General features: G+C 45.5%; 2 protein-coding genes and 1 long non-coding RNA gene across 3 annotated transcripts; all 3 read left to right on the top strand.

The window, feature by feature from the left end:
- Positions 1 to 6,404: 6,404 nt before the first annotated feature.
- Positions 6,405 to 16,892, top strand: JPT1 (Jupiter microtubule associated homolog 1). Its single transcript, XM_023938635.2, has 5 exons — positions 6,405 to 6,632; positions 9,188 to 9,330; positions 9,934 to 10,031; positions 12,064 to 12,091; positions 15,927 to 16,892. The coding sequence occupies exons 1-5, from the start codon at positions 6,577 to 6,579 to the stop codon at positions 16,073 to 16,075; spliced, it is 474 nt and encodes a 157-aa protein (XP_023794403.1). The 5' UTR covers positions 6,405 to 6,576; the 3' UTR covers positions 16,076 to 16,892.
- LOC147649806 (uncharacterized) lies at positions 10,311 to 10,694 on the top strand. Its single transcript, XR_015277909.1, has 2 exons — positions 10,311 to 10,446; positions 10,640 to 10,694. It is a non-coding gene; the product is annotated as an uncharacterized LOC147649806 (long non-coding RNA).
- An 839-nt stretch (positions 16,893 to 17,731) lies between the features above and the next one.
- On the top strand, positions 17,732 to 24,349 carry NT5C (5', 3'-nucleotidase, cytosolic). The gene is made up of 5 exons (XM_023938639.2): positions 17,732 to 18,027; positions 22,812 to 22,912; positions 22,997 to 23,057; positions 23,795 to 23,909; positions 23,991 to 24,349. Exons 1-5 carry the CDS (start codon positions 17,740 to 17,742, stop codon positions 24,131 to 24,133), a joined length of 708 nt encoding a protein of 235 aa, XP_023794407.2. The 5' UTR covers positions 17,732 to 17,739; the 3' UTR covers positions 24,134 to 24,349.
- Positions 24,350 to 24,606: the final 257 nt, after the last annotated feature.

Genomic DNA, 24,606 nt, shown 5'->3' on the forward strand with positions numbered 1-24,606 from the left:
GTTAAAGAGAGCAAATAATTTCATTAACCGTTCAGTTTACCATGGTATCAAATGGGAGCTGCTTGGAAATGTAAAGCAAAAATAAAAAATGGAGTTCTGTTTTTGGGTGTATGTAGCTATGGTGGTGGAGATTCCAAGCTCTGCTTTACCCAACTCTGCGGTTCTGCTTGGAAGAGGGAAAAAGGCTGGAAGTACTGAAGGGAGATGTAGTGATGGTGGTGTTTTTCACAAGTCTTTTCCACAGTTCTTGAGTTCTTGGGGAGCTTTTTGGGGAAGTTTAGAGGTTGGAGTGAAATCCTTGGATGTTCATGGAAGATTATATACCTGTCAAACCCACAGCATTCTCTGGTGACCTTGGAATGTTCCAATATTTTACAGTGTTTGCAGTAAGTTAATGCTCTTTTCGGTATACATTTCTTAGAAGAGGCCACTCTTTGGTAGTAGTTTTTGTAACAGTTAATTCAGGGAGTGATTATGGGGTGGGGGCCATGTGGGGCCTGTGCCTGTTTGAGCTGAAAGTTTTGTAGCAGAATGATGAGCGTGTGCATTTAGCTGATGAGTTGTGATCTATCTGTGTTCTGTCAGGAATAACACATTTGATTCTATATTAGTTCCATCTAATGGATATACAGGGAAAATTAATATCTGTTCTTACAGTTGCTTTTGACTCTATAGCTGAAGAATGTAATATACTGTGTGCCTCTTTTAATTCAAGAAAATGCTACTGCTAAGCAGATTACTTCTCATTCTGGGATGTATCTTATAGACTTCTGTGGTGTTTTGCAGGATTGAAATTCCTTCTTGTGAACAAATATTTACACATGCAAACTCTAAAAAGCCTACAAAAATCTACTTTGAGGAAAAAAAGAGGGTGGGGAAATAGATTTCAACATCTTTCCTAGGTTACATGTGGAATACATTGCTCTTTGGCTTTAGAATCTCTTGTTTTAAGCTGGCTAAACTTCTGATATCAGTGTAAGAAATTCTTTCAACTTGATGTCATGTAAAGACTTTTCCCAGGAGAAAGGTGTCTTTATATTGTTTAGCCAAAAAAAGGTGTTTGGACTTGCTTTAGTTTCTGAAGAAAGGGTGAGGTCTCCTTAAATACATTTTTTTTTTCAGTTCAGCTTTAAGATTGTGAAGCTCAAAGCTCCCTGTTGTATCTTGCCTTGTACTTTTTATTTCCCGAGGCAACAGAAGTCAAGTGACAGGTACTGAAGAGCTTTTAAAAACAAAGTCTTAATTTCCTGAATTAGTCGAGTGTTACTTCATCTGTCATGAACTTACGAGCAGTATTCACCTACATTCCTCCATATTTCACATCCTTTTGCTGTTACCTGGGCTTATTCATGTTCCTGAAATGATTTCTCTAACAATGCTAAATGGTGTTATGTTAGGTGGTGACTGCAGCCAAAAACTGTTAGTCTTTTCTGAGATACTTTATTGTCTTTTTAATCTAATCACAGAAACATCTCAGCTTCAGTGACTTAGTTCCTTAAGAGCCTCAAATGTTGAATTTCCATTAGTGTAGCAAACTAAACTGGGCTGATTTCTAATTCTGGTTCTGATACAACATTTGTGTAACAGTAATGCAGAAATACAGTCCTTCTTTAAAAAAAGAAAATGGGCACTCTTCCACGTGGTCTTGCAAATACTCTTTATGTCAGAATTTGGTTTTGTCTGTACTGCTCCTCTGGTGTTACAGATTTACCTGTGGATTCCTGATTGCTGGAATCCTCAGTGGTTTTACTGTGCCTACCTTTTTTAAGGAAGCTGCTGCTGGCAGTGATGATTTGGAAGTGTTATGGAATACAGGGATATGGACAATTTGAAAAAAACTTATTTGGAGTTCATTTTGCTGCTTGGCTTGGTCTGTGGCAGTTCCCAGGTTTATGCTGGTAGCCATGTGGACTTCTGGAAGTCCACATGTCGAAGGATAAAGGAAAGCTGGGCAAAGAGGTCTTGTCAGGCTAGTTGGGAGGTAAGTTCTTCATGTTTTATTAAACAGCTGGGACCTTTCAAGAGCCTGGGAAAATTACATTATTACCCACAATTTTCAAATAATGTGTTCTAAAGTGATTGCCATGCAATTTAGTTAATATTTCTCCCATGGTTTTTAAATGAAAAAGGATGGAATAAGTCATAATTGGATACAGTCCCCTGGTGAGTTCTGCTGGATGGCTGGACCCTGCCTTCAGCCTGTGCTGGGGTTTTAGTCCCTCAAATGAGGTGTGGACATGACCAGTTATTTAAAAATAGGTAATCAAAATTGTGTCACATACCTTAAGTATTTTTATTCATGTGCAGGGGAGATAATGACAGATTGAAATCACATCTGGTTTGGGTGGTTGACACCTGAAAATCAATGTCTTTGTTTATCTGCACAGTGGGGATCACACCTACCCCAGTGGTAGCTGGCCTGAGGTGCTGGTTCAAAAGGGGTTCAGGGGAGTGCAAGGCTGCTCTGACATTGAATCTGCCAGGACTGTAAGGAAATAATCCAAGTGATAACATGAGAGATTCTTGTACTGGCATATGGAGGTGTTCTTAACAAAAGAAAAATCCCTGAAGTAACACTAAGATAATTGCTGCTTCAAGATAACTGCAGTATCGTAACAGAGACAGCATCTCTGAAAGGGTTAAGGTCAGAGTGAGATGGTTTTCCAGCAGAAATTTTCCTTTCTAGTACCTTCACTTCATTACTTCCGAGTCAGTGTAACATAAGTGCTGTCATTTGCCTGGTGGATGCTAGTTCTATTGTGTCTCTTACTGCAACATTAATGAAAAGCTATAATGTGACTGGCTCAAAGAGAGGAGACTTCCTAGGCTTCAGCCAGCTAGAAATAACTGAATTTCTAAGGAATATAAATTTGTTTTCAAAGCTAAAGATGAAAAGAAGCCTCCTTGGTCATATGAACAATAAAGCCAACTATTTTTCTTAAAATTTTAGGTAGTGGCCTCTTCTCAGTATATGTGTGTCAGCTGCTGTGATGGACTCTTGTGGAGTATTAATCTAAAAGCATTTGAATAACTTGGATTATTGTTAATTATATTACCAGCATAATTAATGCATTTAATTCTCTGGTTTCTTGAGGTTTTCCATTTTGCCTGTAGTGAGTTTCCAGACAATGTGTTCTGACTGGGAATAATCCTTTAGTTTGTCTTGCTTTTTTAGTACTTAGTGGCAGAAGGAATTGGTGGTACATAACTTCTCCTGGGTGATTAGGATGTAGGAGTGTGAGGATAAATGGAAGATGGAATTTTGATCCTTGTTTTCAGTTTTTGATTGACCTCCAAGATTCTTGATTACAGGGATTTCCTGGTTTCTTCCCTAGCAGCATGGGCTGGTGATCTTACTGTAACATGGAGGTGCTGGGAGCCCCACCCAGTGTTTATGGAATGGTTGAAGTCCCTTTAAGGGAAGAGTTTCCTCTGATCTGGAAGGATTTCAGTTTTGCATGAGAGGGATGAGGTTGGGCGGGTGGTGCTGTGAAAGACTGGCTGGGTGTCAGCAGAGATCCCAGAAGGGAACATCAGCAGGTGCTGGAGAAGAAGAGAATTTGTGTAAGTCAGTGAGGAGCTACTGTGGGAAGAGCTGTAGGTTTAAACAATCCCAATGTGTGGATGACTTTGGAGTACTGGGGAAATGCTAAGGTTCTGGAAGCCCAACTAGCAAAGAGTTTCTCCTTTGGAAAGGAATATTCTTCAGGAAAACACGGATACAATCTGTGGTGAATTTTGTGCTGCTTTTGGTGGCTTAGATCTCTCCCTTTCAGCACCCAGTCCATAGCTCCCATCAAAACACATCTGATGCTCTGCAAGGGCTCTTGAAGGATCACTTGAATAAGAAAACTTCACTATTTAAGAAAACAAAACAAAACTGGGACGCTGAGTTCCCCTTCTGCCTTTTCCCAGTAAGGAGGAACACTGGAACACTTTGGAGTCCATGACCAGGCTTGGTGGTGGTGGATACCCGGACAAAAACAGCAGCATGAGTTGGCCACTGTGCTTTTTGTGTTGTTCAGAGGTACATCTCTGCAGCTCTGAGAGGAGTCTGGGCACTGTGGTGTAATTCCCCTTCCCAAACAGTGACAGGCTATTGTGAAAGTTGCTCTGGTACCTCTCTACATCTTCAGGAAAAGTTCCCAACTCTTGCAAACAACAGTATCAGCTCTGTGAGACCAAACCATAGGATCATGTAGGATAGTTCCACTGAACCTCCATGTATTGCTCCACATGCAAAAATCTCACAGCTGTGGTGAGGATTATTAGCTGGCACTTGATCTTCAGCTGTGAATGAAATGGGGCAAGAGAAGACTGAGTCAAACCCTCTTTTTTTGTGCTTTGTGCTTGCAATAAGGAAGGGATGCTCTTTGTGACAGCCGTCAGTAGCAGGGACTGGCTTGAAGAAACCCTTGGTCACAGAGTGATGACCAAGCTAAGGCTTTTCTCAAACCAGTGGTATCTCTCCCTGCCTAACCCTTGCATTTCCTGGAGTCTTGTTATGAGTTCCAGATGCTTTGTGCATTCCTTGCTGGTGGAATTTCACCAACAGGTGGAATTGTTTGGTGTCTGAGTCTTCCAGACAGCTGCTGAGAATTGTTCTGGTCAAATGTCATCATCCTGACATGGATTGTAAGCCCAGTTTCTGTGTCTATCTTCATAAACCCCTTCATCTTGTAATGGATGAATAATCAGAAAAGCAGCTTTTATTTAAGGGCCACTCTGCAGCCAGACCTGCGAGAGATCAGTGGGGCCCCTTGGAAACACTTAAGGTTTAGAATCCTAAAGCTCCATGTGAAAACTGGCTTTGCCATAGGGAACGGGTTTTTCTTCATCTTGACTTTAAGAAGTGGCTCTGTTGCGTGTCTCAGGGGTACAAATTAAAGAGTAAAATCCTGTGAGTTTGAATAAGAAGCATTTAGATGAAAAAATACTTCTGCAAGTTCCTGAGAGAGCAGATGTTTACCTGTGTACAGGTAGGTATCATTTGACTCCTAAATGCCCAAGCCTAAGGGATAATGGAATTAAAACAGTTGTGTAATGTTACTTAAAATTTCCCTTTACCTCTAAAAAAATGTGGTGCAACAGAGAATTCCCTGGGGCTCTAAATTGTGGCTGGAGCTTAAAAAAAATAAAAAGGACCAAAAAAACAGGATTTTTTTTTTAAATGGATCCTAGATTAGAAAAAATGAAACACTGGTCCTCTTTGTGTATATTTAACAGTTCTCTTTCATGATCTGTGTTAAGGCTGGTGTTTAATTCAGATTCTGGACAACTCGTGTGCATAGAGGGATGTAACAATCCTTGTATTCTTCAGGCCAGAAAGAAATACTTTTCTCTAGAAAGTGTTTTGGGGGTATTAAAGGCTCTTACTAGTGTAGACTGGGAGGGGTGGCTGGAGAAGATGGGTTTTCTTTCCCCTTTCTCCCTCCTTATTGCTGATGCATAGGTTTTGGAGTAAAAATTGTGATCAGGGAAGCATCTGTGCCTGTGGAAGTTGCAGGGGAGCCCCCAGACACCAAATCAAAGGTGGATGTAACAGATGGGTCAGCAGCCAACATGTGGTGATTTAAACTCTGTCCTGTGAGTTTTGTGCTGGTGCTGGAGGGAGATGCATGACCCAAAATGTGCAGCCTCGTGCTTTTTACAGCCAGGAGAGCAGCATTGCTGGGCCTGGTACTCCAGCTACACTACCCATGCTGGAACTCAATTTTCATGCAGTAATCCAAAATAATACACCGAAATTGCAAATTATTTTATTCCGCCATGATTTTTGAGGTGTTGGCATTCCCCACAAGGCCTGAAGCCATGCGGGGCCTTGGTTGTGTCTCAGCCCTCGTTGGATCCCTCCAAAGCCACCACAGCACATCTCCCACACTGTGATGGCCTCGGTGCGGTTCATCCCTTAACCTGGAGCTGCTCTGGGGCACCTGCAGGGCTTGTACGGGCCGGGCACGGCAATGAGTGTGAGGGATCCGGGCCTGGCACGGCCAATAGGAAGCCATGGGTGGATTTGGTGTCGCGATGGTCGCTTTGGTGGTGTTTCCTGGGCGGTGTCTGTGGGGACAGCAGCCATGCGGGGGTCGCGGACCCGGTGATGGGGCAGCAGAACCCCGCTCACGGCCCGCTCCCTCAGAAGGGCAGCGCCGCGGAGACTTTTGTCTGGCCTCAGGTGCGGCTGAGCCAATCACAGCTCGCCTGCGGTGAGCGACAACTCTCCCGCCAATCACCAATAAGGGGCTCCGCCGCCCGCTGCCAATCACCGCACAGCAGACGTAGTGCTTCACCAATGGGCTCTTAGCGGTGGGACAAGGTGCCTGGAAATAGATAGAGAGGCTGGGCAAATGAGAGAGTGGCAGGGCGCTGTCCAATAGAAACTCGAGACTGCGTTTGAACCGCCCAATGAGGAGGGCGGAGGTGGGCAGGGCTTGCGTTGCGTATAAATGCTACGGCGGTGCGGGCGGCGGCCGCAGTTGTCACCGGTAGCGGTAGGGTCGGGTTGGTCAGTGGGAGCGACTCTGTTCTCGGGAGCGTCGCTGTACTAAGCCCTTCCCTTGGTCCGGCACCTCCGCCATGACCACCACGGCCACGTTCTCGGGCATGGACCCCAATGGCAGGAACAGCTCCAGGTCTGCAGGGGGCTTCAGGGCCAGTGCGACCCAGAGGGCGGTGGGTCTGGGGGTCCCGGGGAAGGCACGTCCGGAGCGGCTCGGGAGCGGTGCTAGGGCGCGGTGATGGGGCGGGGACTCCGGCCGGGCCGGGGCTGTGGGTGTGCGGTTCCTCCCGGCCTCTCCCGGGCGGCTTGGCCGGAGGCGGGGGTGGCCGCGCCCACCCGGATGGGCTGCGGGGGCATCCCGGGGCCGCGCCGTGCTCGGGGGAGGAAGATGCGGGAGCTGCCGAGACCCGCCCGGGCCGCTCGGTGCGGCCCTGCCGTCGCCGCCGAACAAAGAAGGGAGGCGACTCCCCGCCTCGCCGCGCAGCCACAGCGCGGGGGCGGGGGGCACCGCGCCCCTCCGCCCGCCTGCCTTCCCCTCATCGCCGCGGCCCCCGCGCCCCTCGGCCCCGCGGAGCCGCCCGGGCTGGGTGGGGCTGGGCGGGCTCCATTGTCTGCGCTGCCCGACCCACCCCGCTCCGCTCTGCCCGGGGGGCCCGCTCGGTCCGCGAGCTGCCGGAGCTCGGGGCCCGCGTCGCCCCTTCCCCGCTCCCGGGGGCGATCTGGGGCTAGAAGGGGCGGCGGGGGGAAGCGGAGCCTGTCTGGAAACAAAGGAAACTTGGCAGGTTGGTGTGGAGGAGATGCACAGCGCTAGGTCGGGCACCCGCGGTCCCGGGAGTCACAGCTGGAGAGGATTGTGTCGTTTTCCACGCTATCGTGGCTTTTTTCTGTAAGGTTTTGGCCTGACAAAGCGGATGTTTCCTGTTCCCTTTTTGCTTTTCAGGGGGCATTTTAAAACAAACAAAAAATCTTTACAAAGCTTGTTTCCAAACCTTTTACCAGAGCTCTTCCTGGAGCTGTGGGTGGATTTTTGGTGGACATCACTGGGTATCAGGTGGAATTTTAGCAGCATTTCATTGCTTGAAGTGTTAAACATGGCTTTCATGAAGCAGGTTACAGCATTTCGAGGCTGTGACAGGTTTCTAATAAAATCTGTCAGCCTTTACCTGAGGTTGGTAAAAGAGATTATTCCTTTTTAATAGTTTGAGTGATGGAAATTTTTTCCCCCTTCAGTTGTCTCTACTGTTAATGTCATTAAGTCTATCAGTGGAAACTATTGTGCCTTTAAGAGAGTGCTGGTGTTTCACTGCTCTGGTAAAAAGAGGAGATCTAAGGTTTGGGAGCAAGCCCTGCTTTGAACAAACTGTTCTTTAGATTAGTAACTGCAACAGCTATAACTACAAAAATAAACACTATATGTTTCCTCAGAGAAAAAAAGATAAAGGAGTGAGTCAAGTCCATTACATGACATCTTGATTCAGAAAGGAGACAAAACAAGTCATAATAAAACACACTCTCCAGTCTGCTGGGATCCTCCTGTTAGCAGCTGAGCATTAGTAATTTTAGAAGAAGCATTTTGTTAGGAAAAGTATTTTTCTGGTTATGTAACAGTAAATATCCATGTCACACACCTTTAGGAATTTCCCTTGCCATAGGGGTGTTTGAGCTCTGTAGGCTGGAAAAGTGTTTTTAAATTGCAGCTGGAATGTAACAGGTTCAAATTCTCCCAGGATGTGAATTGTACAGTTGGACTCACTCTTTGTGTTGAGTTCCCAGATTTGGAACATTAACAAGCTGGGTACTGTTTCCTGTTCTAACTTTGATTTATTAAATTATTTGTTAAGAAGAGGAGATGTGCACCATCCTTAGTTTGTCCTGGTGTTCATTTTGGAGCACTGGAGGTCTGGAAAGCCCAAGAAGCCCCAGGTTCTGTTGGTGTCCTCACATCTCCCTGGGAGTTTTCAAAGTTCTTACACACAGTTTTCTTCTCCTGGCTTTTGTCTGGTTTCTTCAGCTAACCCAAGATCTCCTGCTTATGAAAACAAGATCAGGAGGAGCTTACATTTCAAGATGTATTTTGCTGCAGGTGTTCATTTTGGTTGGGTTCTGCAGGTTGGAAAGCAGACTGTAATCAAGCTCTTGAAGTACTAAGCAGGCTTCTTTTGTGTGTAAGAGCAGATTGTTAGATTTAGGTTACATATCTGGAGCTTTGTACACATGTCTCTCCTAATAATAGTCAGCTCCAAGCTGTTTAATTTCACCTTTTACTTCTAGATCAGCAGCATGCTGCAAACTTGAGGGTTTTTTCCTGAGGAAGCAAATCAAAAGGCTGCAGCCCCCATCCATCAATGGTGTTGGTTCAAACTTCAGTCTTTGCTCTGCAGCCAGTTTGAAGATTAATATTAACCTTCCCAGGGTATTCTTAAAAAAGCTGGAATTTAACATGCCCACATAGTTATTTTTATTTTTTATTTGGCTCAGACTGGTGGGAGCAGCCCTTGGTGTGATACTGGATGGAACAAGGGCACAAGTAGAGCGCAAGAGCATTTTATTTTTGTAAGTGCAACTGAAGAGCAGTGGAGATACAGTGCCAGGATGGAATTCTGGCAGGAGCTTACCTGGATAGTTGAAGTGATGTGCTGGGAGTGCAGCTGGGGGTGGCACAGGATGTAAAGCTGCCTCTCTCCACAGAGTGCTGCGTCCTCCCGGTGGCGGCTCCAACTTCTCCCTGGGCTTTGACGAGCCCAAAGAACAACCTGTGAGGAGGAACAAAATGGCATCCAGCATCTTTGGAACTCCTGAGGAGAACCCACCTTCCTGGGCTAAAGCATCAGGTAAGGCTGTAGTGCTTTGTTTCCACATCTGCTGACTGGCATTGATTCATTTTGTGGCTCAGCCTGATGCTGCTGGTGGCTGGTGTGGAAACCAGAATTCCCTTCCTCCTTGGTACTTTGGGGTTATAAATGATGTCTGCTTGCAGGGAATTGTTTATTTCTCATTAATTTCTTCCAGAAGGGTTTATGCAAGTGTTGGGCATGTCGCAAGCAGAGAATTGTATTTTGTATGCAATTTCTCCAAGTCACACAAGTGGACTTGTGTCTTACTGTTTAGAGTAGCACTGACTGGTCTTGATTATTCAGAGGAATTTTAGCCTCGTGTTCTCACAGCTGGGTTTAAGCTTCCCTTTCTGCAGAGCACTGCCAGTATGGGTGGCCTTGGCACCCCAGACTCCATCGGTTTAAATGACTGCTTGGGATGCTGCTGTAAAACAATAATTTGTGAGCCATTATCTAAAGGATCAAGACTTTTTAGAATGGTAATGCTGTAATATCACAGAAAAACCTCTCCCAAAGTACCCAAACCTGTCACTATTCATGATCTGCTTTCACATTAAGTTGATTAGAATCAACCTGATTAGAATCAATCTCTGCTTGTAGGGGCTAAGCCAGGTGAAACCAGAGACAGCTGTGAACCCTCTGGACCACAAAGAACAAACTCAACTGAGGCAAACTGTGGAGACTTCATAGATCCCAAGGTCAGTACTTGACTACAAAGAGCCTTATAATGGACAATTCACACTATGTGTGGGATTGATTTATCAAGGATGTTCACACAGTTGGAAGCATTGTAGCATTTGAATCCTTTCTCTCCAATTTGTTTTTTCCTGAAGGTTTCCCTTTCCATCTGATACTCTTCCAGTCTGCTGAGGAAGGAAGGGCTGGATTTTTCACAAGGACCACTTTGTAGAGCTCTTAACCCATCTCATTGATGAGACAGTAATGAAGTGATGTGAAATCTAATTTCAGCTCTGTGTATGATTGTGGGTTTAAACATCTCACAAACAGTAGATAGTACAGCACACTGTGTGTAGGTCTGACAAAGAACTTGGTTTCACGTCCCAGCAAATTCTTGCCTCAGGAGTATCAAATGTTTGTTTTGAACACCATGAGGTGTGTTATTTTTTTATATAAACTCTTCACCTAGTAGCAAATGGACCATGATTTGTATTGTTAATGGTGTTAAGTAAAATTTGCTAGATGTGTAATTACATTTAATGGGAAAAACAGGGTTTAATGGGAAAAAAAGTGTTCTTTTGAAACACAGTAAATTCAGTAAAAAAACCAGTAATTCCTCTCAACTTAGATCCCTAGGAATGTAGGGTACCCTGTGTTTGCATGGACAAAGTAGAAAAAAGAAATCTTATTTAAAATTTCCCAGCCTTAGGTTTTCTGAAAAGAACTGGGTAGGTAAGTAACTATCTCAAATGTTGTAGCAGATACCTTTTATCTTAGGTTTTATTTTGGTAATAATAATTGGCATCAAGCACCACAACTCATTTTTGTTATTAATTATAGCAAATATTATTTGCTTTAAGTCACAAAACTGTTCTTTGTTAAAAAAATGTCTTGTTTCAATTCATTTTTGTTATTAATTATAGCAAATATTATTTGCTTTAAGTCACAAAACTGTTCTTTGTTAAAAAAAGTCTTGTTTCAATTTAGCAAATATATGCAAGTTTATTTTCTGTGGTATATTTTCAGCTATAAATTTAACTGTTTAGTCTAATTCTTTCTACTGAATTGTTTTAAATACTGTGGTTCTCAGCTTTGCAAACAGATTCTTCCCACAGAAAACAGATTTCATTAAATTGGAATATTTTACTTTTATGCAGTAATTCAGCTGCAAACAGCCTGAGACTTAAGGTGATACATTTGTGTCAGTTTCTGTCCTTTTTTTTAATCACAATTTCTGTAGTTTCATTGTGTAATTAGCAGTGTTAAATCTATGAAAGTTGATAAACCTGATGCCACTGAGGAGCCTTGGCTGCTGTTGGGAGACTCCCTATCCTTGTGTCAAGCTGCAACCTACGAGCAGTTTCAGCATGTAAAGAATGTTTAACTGTTTATGTAGTGAAAGAAACTTCATCAGAAAAAAACCAAAAAGCTCATCTATGTCTCACAAATGAAGTTAAATACCCTGGACAGAACAAATACTCTTGGCCTTGCCAACAGATAAAAGTTTGGTGTTGCAAAGAGTTGCTCAGTAGAAAGCAGAGGATACTCAGTTCTTGCTTGTTGCTGTCAGTGTAATTTTTTTTCCCTTCCTGCTGGGCAGTGGGAGTATTCTGGATCCTGTCAGTGCTGCTTGATGTGGGATGCTCTGTACAATAGTGTTCTTACCCACCTCTGTCCTTCACTGTGGGAATAACAAATGTGCCACGTGTCATCAAGATTACTCTAATATCTGTTTCAACTTTTAGAAGTATGTTAGACAAATAAAGAACTGGTTAAATTATAAGTCAGTCTCTAAGAAATGGTACTTACAAACCCATGATTTCAATCTGCAGAATTTTTCAGTGCAGAGCCCACTGTGCCACTCTGCATTCTGTCCCTCAGAGCCTGTTGCTGCTCTAAAAGTGCCCTCCTGAGCCTGTGGCTTAGAACGTGGTGCCACATAGAGCAGTGTGCCCAGTCACCATGGTCACACCATGGAGGAGTATCCACTCCATGGAATAGGAAAATGCCTTGTGAAACATGATCTGTGACATGTTCCTCTCTCTTTTCTAGGGAGGAGATGTTGGTGGTGACATTTTTGGTAAGTAACTTCCTTGGACTCCTTTCAGTGATTGAAAGGCCATGCTGCTGTTAGAGTTGCTTATAATTAAATAGGACAGCCAACATAATTGATTGTAGTTTAGCAGTTTCCTTCTTTCCCATTGTCTTCTCATACAGCAAACTCTGCATTTACAGAAAGGATCAAACCCAGCTACTGCTTCTGCAAGTGTCTGCATTAACCAGCTCTTGACTTCCTGTTGCTTTTTAAATGCTGATTTTCACCAAGGAAGTTGATCTACATATACTGCAAATCTCCTGTAAACAGGCATTTCCCCTTGAAGTGCTTTTTCTAGCTCTGAGGCTGGAAATGTCTCCTTTTCAAGGTTTGCTCTAGGAATATCTGACTTCCTGATGACAGGAATGTGTTTGTTGACTGCTGCTTTCCAAGTGCTACTTTCAACACCTAAAAGTGGAGGGACATCCCTGAGGCCATTAGCACCTCCATGTCCTGAAAAGACTTTTGCTGGGAGGGGGGAGAGCTTTTCCAGAACATTTCCACTACCTCTCAGTGGTATCTGTGCCCAAAAATAAGTGTTGCCTCTCTAGCAGGCTGCTTCTAATCCTACTCTACAGGCTCTAGTATTTCTTTCACATGTCTGTCTGATCTTAATTAGCGCTGTAGGCATCCAGAGTTTGTGCCTTGAGTAGGAGGATGTGGTTTGCTAATAGAAGAAAACTGCACTGAGGGCTCTGCTGCTTTTCCTGGTGCTTGTTTAAACCAGCTCCCCACAGGGCAGAGGAGATCCCACAAACAGTGGGGAGGTGAGAAGGGTTGAGATGCCAGGAAGCAGAAATAGGGCTGCCTGGGATCAGGACAGCTGGTTGAAATTTGGAGTGCAAAGTGGTATTCCTGACTTCTAAAAAAAAGTTCACATTATCACAGGTGTTGTATTTGTCTTTTAGGTTGTTTTTGGCAAGTGACAGTGAAGGAAGTTCTTACCAAGGGTCAGGTGAATCTATGCTGGGAGGTGGTTAAAAAACAAGTGTTAGGGAAGGTAACTGGGATTGTTTCCTGTTGTGGCCATGACTGAAAAGTAAATTTTTGAAGTGGCCAAGATGAAATAAAAATGGCAGGCAAAGGCTGGAATGTTAAACTTTCACTGATAGTACTTAGGAAGGAGTAGAAATTAATGCCTCCTGGAAATGGTGTCTGTGGCAGATACCTGAACATCTTGATGGATTGTTAAATGAATTCCTACCATTGACTGCTTTGGGTGTTGTAGCTCAGTGGAGTCCAGTCTCACTGATCTGGTTGTCACTCCTCATCCTGTGGGATGGCAGATTTGGACTGCTGAACATCTCACTGGCACTCCTGTGACTTTGTGCTGGCCTTGTAGGGCTGCCTCTGGGATTTGGAAAGGAACAATGAACACACCTCCAAGCAAAAAGCTGTCTGACAACACCTTCACAGTACAACCTGATTCTGAATAGGTTTCTGTTATTAAGAAATGTTTATTCTTTTGAACGTGGAAATTATTTTCTATATGTAACTGATTATAAAACCCCAAGTATGTGTCAGGTGGGATGTGTATATTTAGTAATCAAGCCTGTCTAATGTAAAAAAAAAAAACCAACATTTATTTTGCAGCAGGGCTCTTGTTTCCTCTTTGGGAGCTGTAGTTCTTTTCTGGGCATGAGAGTTCCCCATGGCTTGCAGTGCATTCAGCAGGGAGCTGTTTCAGGGATTAGACCCTTTCTGAGAAGGGAAGAGCTTTAATATTTTATCTGGTTTTACCACGTCACTCATCAGGTTGGCAAACTTACCTTGGTTATGTGGGAAGTGCTAACGTGTATCAGCTACACAAGGACACTTCCCCCAAAGCCTCCTGTGCTGGTAATGCTTGTTTGTTTTGTGATTCAGGGGCAGTATGAGCTGAATGAATGTGAGCAGCTAAGGAGAATTAGACAGTGCCTGATTGTACATGACTTCCACGGGAAGGTGGGGCCTGGATCCTGCACAGTGCTGGGACTGTCCCCAGGCAGGGACATCCAGCACTTGCTGAGTCAGCAGACACTGGGACACAGCAGCTACAGGAGCTTCACACTTAAAATATGGTGTTAACTGTTTGTTTCAGCTGTGCTGAGTTAATGAGCACAGCAGAGGATCTGTACTGGACATTATTCCTGATTGCACAGGGACTGTGCTCAGATGCTGGAGTTCTTTGACATTATTATAATTGTGGATGTAGGGGGGTGGTTCAGTGGACACAAGTTGGGTTTTGGTGTTTCTGATAACATTTTGCATTGAAAAAAATACATGGAGTTGACACAGGATGTGAAGAAAGCTGCTGCTCGGGGGTAGAAAAAAATAGGAGGCAAAGGGAAGGACTTAGTAATTACCTTCCAGATTGGAAAAATGAGCTATGGGAGGTGATGCTGGAGGTGGTTTTACTCAGTGCCTTCGTCTGTGACCTGGAAAAGGTAATGAACAATGAAGTCTCCAGTTTTGTTGGTGATATTACCTCTTTCAAGTAGTCAAATTGTGCTGATGGTGGGAAAATCTCAGTGCCAGAAAGACTCAGCTAAATGAGGCAGGCAAGTATAAAGGCAGGATAATCCCTGTGTAAGGAAGTGTAAAGTAATGAATCTAGGGGGGTAAAAGACCCCCAAAAATGAAACCATGGCAGCCTTGTGTTCAGCTCTATGCTGTGGTGCTCCCAGGATCTGCCTCAAGCCCTTCCCCTTGAAATTCTTTGAGGTGTTTGGACGTGCCAGCAAAATACTGAATGTCATCAGGGAGAGGATGGAAAATTACATCCTTTTTTCTGTAAACAATGGTAATACCCTCCTGTCTTGAATTGTGTACAGTCCTTGACACATGAAGAGGCATGGGGTTGTAGTGGAGGTGACAGGGAAGGTGAAAGGGAAGATGAAGGGGTGCAATGGCTGCTCTGTGAGGGGGGATTGGAATAGTTGAGCCTGTTCAGTTTGAAGAGAAGGCTGGGGGAGGGAATTTGATGGAGATCTACTAAATCATAAAGCTTAAGCTGAATGTGCAGCAGTTCTCTGAATTCTCCCAGAATTAGTGATCATGAGAGGAAACAAAGGGGTCTGTTGAAAACAGGCGAGGTTCATCTTCACCCCCAATATCAGGGGCTGCTAGGTGATGATTTGTGCCTTTGGCTCAGAACTGGTCATGCTACTCTGTAAAAACGTGAGATGCTGATGGACTTGCATCAATTGTCAGCAATGCAGATTTTATTAGTTGTTTGCTCCAGTATCTAAAGTGCTTCCTGTGAAGAATTCCTCTTGTGCCCTGTCTTCATTTGTGGTTGCTCAGAAGGATTTAAAATAAACTACCACGTGCTCTCCAGGGAGTGTACAATCAGAGCCTCCCCATGCATGTCTGTTCCCTGATGTGTCCTGTGTGAAGCCTCAGAAGTGTGTCAGATCCTTTCCCCTCCACTTAGGAGACTGGGGATGCAGTTTGAGCTCTTGTTGATGCTGGTGTGACTCCCAGCACCTGCTCAGACCTGAGTGACAATGCTAGAGTCACAATGCTGACTGATTATATGTAGAAGACTTGAGCCTTAAGCTGCTTGTCCTTAAAAAAATATGAGTTACTGGTGTCCCCTAATGGCAGCTGAGTGAATGTGGCTCTTGTTGAAGGCCTGAGATTGAGCTGTAAGGCCTCAGATTTGGTCTGAGAAACACTTCTGAAGGCTGAGTCTGCCCTGCCAGTGGGTGACAGCATTGGAGCGTGTCTGTCTGTACCTCTGGACAAAACTGACAGGAGCTGAGCTTCCGTCTGAGCCAGCCAGACATCTGGCTCCCATCATCCACATCAAACACTTTAAAAGCTTCTTTTCTTCTAGAAAACACTGAGGCTGATGTAGAAGCTGCCCCAGGTCAGAGTGAAGAAAAGTCCCTGCCTGCTGCACCTGTTCCTAGCCCAGTAGCACCAGCACCTGCACCCTCCAGGAGAAATCCACCCGGTGGCAAGTCCAGCCTAGTGCTCGGTTAAACCTTTCCCTTCCTGACTGTTTTGAACTCGTGTCTGTTTCTTTTCCCCATGCTTGTGATCTGCACAACTTGAGCCTGACTGTACATCTCAAATTTCTTTCATTAAAAAGAAGCACTTTATGTACTCCATCTTTTTTTGAAATCAAGGGGTTTTTTTCCACTTCTGTCCTGTGTTTCCCCCAGATCTGCTGGAAGTGACATGAGTGTTTTCTAGTGATAGACTTGAGGGAAAGCTTTATGAAGTATTGTAATGTAACTCAAAGGAGAGTAGCTTGGTTCTAAGTGTGCTTAGAGGGTTTTTGTACTGAGATTTTTTTTTTTTTAGAACCCCTTAGCTTTACAAGGGTTTAGAATCCTGGTTAACCAGGCCAGCAAACAATCAGCAAGAGCAGTCTCTTCCTCCACATGTGGGATTTAGGGATCTAAAAGGCTTCATTGACTGCATGTGGTAAATGCCTTGAGCCCTGCTGTGCCATATAAATCATTAAGTGGGTAATGTACACCATGCTGCCTTTAAAAACAAAATAAATCTTGATACTGGACTACTATGACACAGGGTCTGTGCCAAATAGAGTGCTGATGACCAGAGCCACCTGGCCTAGTGCTGGGAAGGGGCTGATTCAGACTTTATTCAGTAAAGGTGGAGTGGATCATATAAGTAAGAATTACAGGGCATTTTTTTTTACAACTGACTCAATGCTGTGCATGATCATGCTGGTGCTTGACCATGAGGTGAAAAATCTCATCCTTTAAAGTGTGTGTTGTAATTTCACAAGGCTGGATTGTTGCTTAAAAGTAAATAATATAGAAATTTTGAAGCAGTGTTTCCTGTGTGGGTTTTATTTTATGGCTTTGGTTTTGCTTTGTTCTCAGTTGTCCTTGTCTCAGCCAGTCTGCCCTGCTCTAACAGAGGAGAATTCTTAACACCTGGCTTGAGGTCTCACCAACATGTGCCATCTTCCCCTGAAGAGAGAATCTGACTAATCTCTTCATTTTTGTCTTCTGAATTAGAGAACTGTGGAATATGGTTTGATATATACCATATACCAAAATACTGATTTTTCTTAAGAAAACTGAGAAAAGTTTATTTTCCTCATTAAAAAGAAAAAAAAGGAGGACCCTAAAAAGGGAGAGGGTGGGACTGAGACCAAACCATGAAGTTCTCTGCTGCCCTGGAAAGGCTCTGCTGCCCAGTAAGCCACAGCAGAGGATCTCTGTGGAGCTGCTGTGTCTGCTGGTGCCTTTTCCACCCTTTTCCTGGAAGAACCGGTGCCTGCAAGCACCCTGGCTTTCCAGATCACTGCTGGAGAAGCCCTGCCCTGGGGTGCTGGACCTACCGAACTGGATTTGCTCTGACACGCTCCTCCTTCATCCGGGGGCTTCCCCGTACCTGATGTGCACCTTGCCCTGCACTGAGAGCATGGGGAATAACCCATAAATCACTATTTCCTTTGCAAACCCCATGTCCCCAGGAGAACTCGGTGGCTGCTGAGGCTCCACTGTGCTTCTCTCTGGCCGGGGGGGACCTGGCAGCCGCATCCCGGGGTTCACAGGGGTGGGGGGGGGCTGCCTTGTGGGATTTAGCTCTGTTCCCACTGGAGCCCAGCCCTGTTCCTACTGGGGCGCCCCGCCCCCTCATGAATATTCATATGATCATGCATATGCATGAGCGCTCTGGCGGGTGCGGGAGCCGGGGGCGCTGCGCTCGCGTGTGCCGGGAGCGGCCCCGCCGGGATCGGGATCGGGATCGGGAGCGGGATCGGGATGGGGATGGGGAGCGCGGCCGCGCCGCTGCGGGTGCTGGTGGACATGGACGGGGTCCTGGCCGATTTCGAGGGCGCGGTGCTGCGGGAATTCCGCTCCCGCTTCCCGGCGGAGCCGCGCGTGGAGCTGGAGGAGCGCCGGGGCTTCTCGGTGCGGGAGCAGTACCGCAGCCTGCGGGAGGACCTGGCGGTGAGTGCGGCTGCGGGGACAGCACACCCTCCCCACCCCGCTGGGAAACCTCTCCCTGCCCGCCGGGCTCTGCAAAGCTCAGCCTGGGACCAGTGCTTTTTAAAAACCCCTTAAATTACCTGCAGGCTTTTTTGTCCTTCTATACCTAAATGGGATTTAAGGAATATTTACTTAAACAATAAATCGTGTTTGTTTATGTAAGATAATAACCAAATTCATGCCTACTCACTGTATTTACAGAATCTTATTTCCAGGAACTTTTGGCCATCAATAGTCATCGATCAGAGCTGTCTGGCAGTTTGGAGCCTGTGGAAATGCTGACTGGATTCATACTCCAGTCTATCAGACTGGTAGGAGCCTGTACTTCTCTATATAACAGGAAGGAAATGAAATTGTCATTTCTTAGCACTAAAAAACTCCCAGGCTCAGTACATGATCTTAAAATGAGCAATAAACTTTTCAGGGAAGGGGTTCAGCACAGCCTGGATCAGTATCTGTTCCACTTCCTTACAGAGTCCTTGCCTGTCCTGTGGTGACCAGAAGGATGGGTGAAGTCTGGATTTACAGGTTTTGTAATTTTGCCTTGCAGACCTCTCTGTTACTTATTCAGCCATGAGCAAACATTAGAAATGGCAGCAGTTAGCATGGATGGAGGGTGTCCCATCAGCTTTCTCCTACTGTTCCTGATCTCTTACCTGCTGTACCCATAGCTTGTCAGGGCAGGCAGAGGGAATACAGATACAGGATTTCGTTCTCTACAAACCTAGATAGAACATGCATAGTTCTTGTCCTGCTGTGGAACCATGTGAGCACGTGCAGAGTTCTCAGGGAGCTTTGAGGAGGTTATAATTCTGCTGCAAAGCAAGAGCAAGAACATGAATAGGTAAAGAAGATGGTTCAGTGAATGGCTTGATGGAAGAATTCAAACACTGTAAAGGACTGGTTATCCTGGAAGAAGTCACTGATTATCAGTATACAAATTAAGGCTGAATGAAACACAAAATTAGAAATACTGTAGATCTAGACTTCACCATTCCTTCTGGTCGCCACAGGACAGTTGAGGACTCTCTAAGGAAACTACTGAACACTTTCCCTGAGAAGTTAATCGCACATTTTAAGATCCTGTACTGGGCCTGAGGTTTTTTACTGCTAAGAAATGGCAATTCACAGTCATGTCACTCCTGTTCCATAGTGAAGTAAAGGCTCCTGCATCAGAATAAGGGGCAGGAGTGGTGGATTCAGTCAGCATTTCCGTAGGCTCCAAACTGCCGGAGTTGTGGTTGATGACTATTGATGGTGAAAAGTTCCTGGAAGCAGAAACCCATATAGTCAGTAGACAGAAATTTGGCTATTACATTGCATAAACAAACATTATTTTTTACTTAAATGAGTATTCCTGAAATGGATCCCATGAACAAAAAAAAAAATAAAATAATTTGCATGTAATTCAAGGGGACATGATTTTATTTTTTTCTTTTTTGGAAAGTCTACAATCTGATCTATCAGAAAATTGCCCTTTGTTCTATTTCTGGAATCCTCATTCCCTAATTTGGTTCATGTTCATCCTGTTCCTCCCCAGACCTTAGGTGTGGCAATGAAATAACCAGATAACTGGTTTGGATCCCACGCACACCAGCAGTGTCAGAAAGCTCTTATCTTTCTGTTCTAGCCTGACTTCCTAAGGAAATTAGCTTTATGGAGCTTGTGCTATGTCTGTCTCCTTCAGTAATCTCTGGAGCTTTGGGTTGGGTTAGGTGTGTTTGGCAGAACAATAAAGTTATAAATATTTGAGGCTCCTTTGGGTTTTATGTAAATGCCATACATTAGTTTAAAAACAGAGCCCTTGTTTGTTCTGCTGTGGCCTTATAGAGTGTCTGTGGGACAGGAGGATCCCTGTGGAAAGTCACTGGTTCCAGCTGCAGGAAAAGCTTTGGCAGGAACAGGCAGCCCACCCAGGGCAGTTTGTGGGGCCGTGTGTCCATGCAGGGAAACTGAGTCTGCAGTTTGTCAGTACTGAGAGGAGGGGCTCAGCTGGACCCCAGGGGTCAGCTGGACACCAGGCTCTTTGTGGCAGGTGTCAGCTGTGTCTATCCATGAACTTCCAGGGTGGGGGATATTTTTGTGACATGGCCTGGGAAATGCTGTGGTAATGATTTATGCATAACCTCTTCCTGGGTGGTGTTCATGCTTAGTTGGTGCTGAGCAGCTGCCCCTTGAAACTTGAGCCATTACTTCATTTTTGTTTCTGTTTTGATTGCAAGTTGATCATTAATTTCACACTGTAAATCCATTTTATTTAGAAGGACTTCTAATCCATTTTATTTTGTTGAAGATTTTTTCACTGCACTTGCCTACCTGCCCTCTTGTGTGTGTGGCCGTTGTGTTGGTGGAGATATCTCCCCATGTTTCCTGGCCCCAGGCAGTTTAAAGAAAGGGATTCAACATCCCCACTGATGGTAAAAGTTTCTAGAATTACTTTCAAGTCCTGCAAATGGGAAAGCATAAGGACAGATGTAGTCCCTCCACTTTTGTATCCAAATTGTTATCTTAGTAATGGGAGTTAAAAGGAAACGTTCAGCATTGGTGGCATGAAAATGAGGAAAGAAAATGGTTTTGCTTTCTTTTTCTAGTCACTTTTTTAATGAGAGGAAATGGCTTTTGGTTGCAACAGTCATCAAATCAAATTTGTTTCTCCAAAAAAGCCAGACTTTTTTGTGTCGTGGTGGAAACTTGCCAGTTTCTGGTGTCTTGCTGTAGGATAAAAGTGCTTTCAGACACAAGCACCAGGTCTGTAATTCAATCTCCTTGGGAAGAGCTCCAGGGAATTGTTGCTGGGATCAGGGAGGCTTTGCATGGGAACAGAGATCCGGACAGATCTGATTGCCACATCTGAACCTAGACAGGCTCCTTAACCGCTTCTGATCTGCATGTGAAATCAGGCAGTGCTTCCAACTTTCTGACTGTTGATTTATGAGTATTTATAGGTGCTGATAACTGAGTGAGCTTCAGGATCTGGGAGTCTGGTTTAATGTTGACTCTTCTTCACTGCTGCTTAATTGAAATGGGTTTTTGTTGATGTTCCACTGTGATATAGAACAAGGAGACCTTCAGCTGGACTCGTCTAAGCAAAGGCTGCAGCCTGCCTTTAAAGAATACTAAACAAGAATTAAATTTTCCTAATAGTTCAGTGACGTGGGAATGTATGACTTCAATGCTTGTGGAAAAATGCTGCTTTGGCACCTTTAAAGTTCACTATGTGACCCCAAGGAAGTTAAGATTTTTGTGTCTCAAGGTGGAGAGATATTGGAAGCCTAACCTTTTTGTCTGAAGGTGAAACTTAGGCCTGGAAGGGGCCTCAGCCCTCAGTGCTGCTGTGGGTCCTCTGCCGTGATGGGATGTGGAATAAAGGGGAAAACCCATCAGCTGTGACCTGCTGTGAAACACTCATTTAACACAGGCCACTGAACAGTCACCAGGGAGCAATTCTTAAAATTAACTAACCAGAGCTGGATTCAAACCAGTAAATTTCCTAATAGTAAAAGGTGTGAAAATGTCTCACCAGTAAATTAAGAAGAAAAAAGACAGGAAGGACAGTCTGGACTTTCTACCTGGAAATGGCCCTGGAAATATTGCTCTTCCTTTCAGAGATTAAAGATGCTACTGTACTGTATCATATGAAATACCTTTTTGTCCCATTTTTGGCTACATTAGCCTGGGATAACATTGCTCCACCAGTAATTTTATTTCCTTCCACTCACTTAAAAATGATTCTACCTTTAGAGCTAACCTCCTTGTTAACACCACTTGTTTATCATTAATTTCCTCTCTGGTTCATGGCATCCCACCTGTCTGTATGGAAGTACAGGTTTCACCAGTAGGTGGGAAGTGGGTTTACACCTAGAGCAGGTGCAGACACAAAAGAGATAAAAGGCCTTAATTGCAGAGCTCAGCCCAGTGCTGAGCCAGGTGAGGGGAGCAGTGTCCCACAGCACCCTCAAACCCAGCCCAGATAGGGCTCATGGGGTGCACAGGTCACCTTACAGATCCGAAAGTTCTTGGGGAAGCACAGGATCACCTCTGGACTTCCTGCTGTAGTCTCAGATTCTTTGGAGCAGACTTTGCAGCAGCCCATTACCTCAGGGGAACAGCTCCATCCAGGCTGGAGCCAAGGCTGCCTGTTCCTTCAACAATATTGTAAGTGGGTGATTGAAAATCAAGAAGCAGCGAAGTCATGGAGCTTTCCCAGCATGCTCATCCTCATCCTTCCTCTTGCTGAAGGGATTCCCCAGGTGTGGCTGTGCTGGCCTGGCCATTGGCATGGTCACCTCTGTACCCTGTTTGCTCTGAAGGAAAAGGGGCTGATGAGCAGTGCCTATGTCTGCCCACACATTCCTGGTGAATTCCTGAGCCCTCAGCTAATCTCAGCCAAATGTGAGAGGGGAGAAGAAGCTTCCAACTTGTTCCTTTGGTTCCCACCAGAGTCAGCTGAAAGAAACCTGCTGTGAGGGCGTGGGGTGGGAGGTCTGTCTCCCTCAGCCCCCCCAGAGACTCCAGTGGGTCAGGGCTGATGGTGGGAGCAAAGCCAGGCCAGGGGCAGCTCTGCCCCCTCACAAGCCACGAGAATGTGACTTCTTGTGTGCCCAAGCTGGACTTTTCCCAGAACCCAAAGGTGAGAAATTTTATAATTCACTCCTGTGGGGAAGCAGCAGGCTGTTGCACAGAGGGTGACTGGAGACTGCTGCGATGGAGCACAGCCACTGCTTATCGTCCTCCGTCTCCTGCAGGCCAAGGTAGCCAGTGTCTATGAGTCGCCTGGCTTCTTCCTAGACTTGGATCCAATTCCAGGAGCCTTGGAAGCTATGCAGGAGATGCTCCACATGCAGGAGTAAGGAGACTTTTCACCCTGCTGCCCTTTTCCAGGATGTAACATACTTTCCCCTGACTGCTAACAAAGGCTGTTTCTTTTCAGCACTGAAGTCTTCATTTGCACGAGCCCCCTCCGGAAATACGAGCACTGCGTTGTGGAAAAGGTGGGAGAGAATTGTTTTTGTGTGGTTTAATGCTGTTTTTGCAAGGCCTTGGTGTTTCATACTACCCAAGGTGGAGCTACTCCTTTCTAAAGACAGTAGCTGCTCCAGCTGCCAGGCTTCCCTCAACCCCTATCTGAGGAATACTTTCCCACACACAGAGCAGTAACTCAGGACAGGGAATCTCCAAGTGCCACATGGTGTCACAATTACTGTGGAGCACATGAGCCTTGGGCTCTTGGAGCTGGGCTGGGACCAGCTGTGTCAGCAGGTGATGGCAAAGGAGCTGTTGTAGTTCCCCCACAGGGATGGGCTATTCCCAGGGGATTCCACTCTGGAGAATCACCAACCAACAAAACCTACTCCAGTCTAAATCTGGAACCTGAGATGTCCCAAAAGAGGTCGGTGCTGCGTTGAGGAGGCTGTAGTGGCACAAGAATGGACGGGGGACTTTGGTCACTGGAATGACTTAGATGGGTACAACCCACGTGCTTTGGGCAAGCAGCCAGTGCTTCTCACAAACTCAATAGTTGGGCACAGCCAGGGCGGTGCTGAGTGAAGGCTATCACAAAAACAGGTTTAATCAGCATCCTGGGCCGCAGCCAGTCTCCATGTGGGGATTCCTAGACACAGATGAAGGTTTACAGGGGCAAGAAGTTGCTCTGTTAGGGCTGGTCTGACATGAGTGAGCTGCAAACTGAGAGCACAGCGGGATTTTCAGCTGTTCCTTGTCTCTGCAGTATAAGTGGGTAGAGAAACACTTGGGACCGGAGTTTGTGGAGCGGATTATTCTGACCCGAGACAAGACTGTGGTGGCTGCTGACTTGCTGTTTGATGACAAGGACACTATCCAAGGTTTGCACAGCATTTCCATGGCTGGCTGCTGGCTGGGGAGCCACCCCCCAGCTGATTCCAGCTTTTCCCCCCTTCCCACAGGTGCAGAGCTGAACCCGAGATGGGAGCACATCCTGTTCACCTGCTGCCACAACAGGCACGTCCAGCTGCCGGCCCCGCGCCGGCGCCTGCACTCCTGGGCTGACAACTGGAAGGCCATCCTGGAAAGCAAGCGCAGGCACTAGTGCAGGAAGGGGATGTTGCACTCTTCCCACTGCCAGGGAACAACCAGCCTCCATGACTAGGAGGCACTGTCACTGCAGGGATCAGCCACAGTAAGAAATGAGCTGCTCCTCAGTGCTCTGGGTTTCTGGAAGGTTGCTCTGCACTCAGATGATCTCTGTAGCATTTTGGATGTTTGCTGTTAAGAGAAGAGAAACTATAAACTACAAGCAGCTGTGTTTGGGTTTTTGTGTGTGTTTAACCTCACTCCAGTTTGGTTTGTGTTGTCTGGGGACAGAGGGGAGAAAAAAAGAGGAAGGCTCTCAAACAATTGCCTATCCTCTGTGGGTGTCTGTCAGGAAGCACTGGGCTCAACAGTCAAACCTTTTAAATTTTATCTATTTAGCCACCCTGGTTATTGGGTTTTCTCTTGCCTCATGGCTGACAATGAGGCCAAAAGAGACTAGGCTGGCTTCAATTTCTTGGCCCATGTGCT

This window comes from Cyanistes caeruleus, chromosome 19 (assembly GCF_971803275.1).
Source record: "Cyanistes caeruleus chromosome 19, bCyaCae1.hap1.1, whole genome shotgun sequence".
Lineage (NCBI taxonomy): Eukaryota > Metazoa > Chordata > Aves > Passeriformes > Paridae > Cyanistes > Cyanistes caeruleus.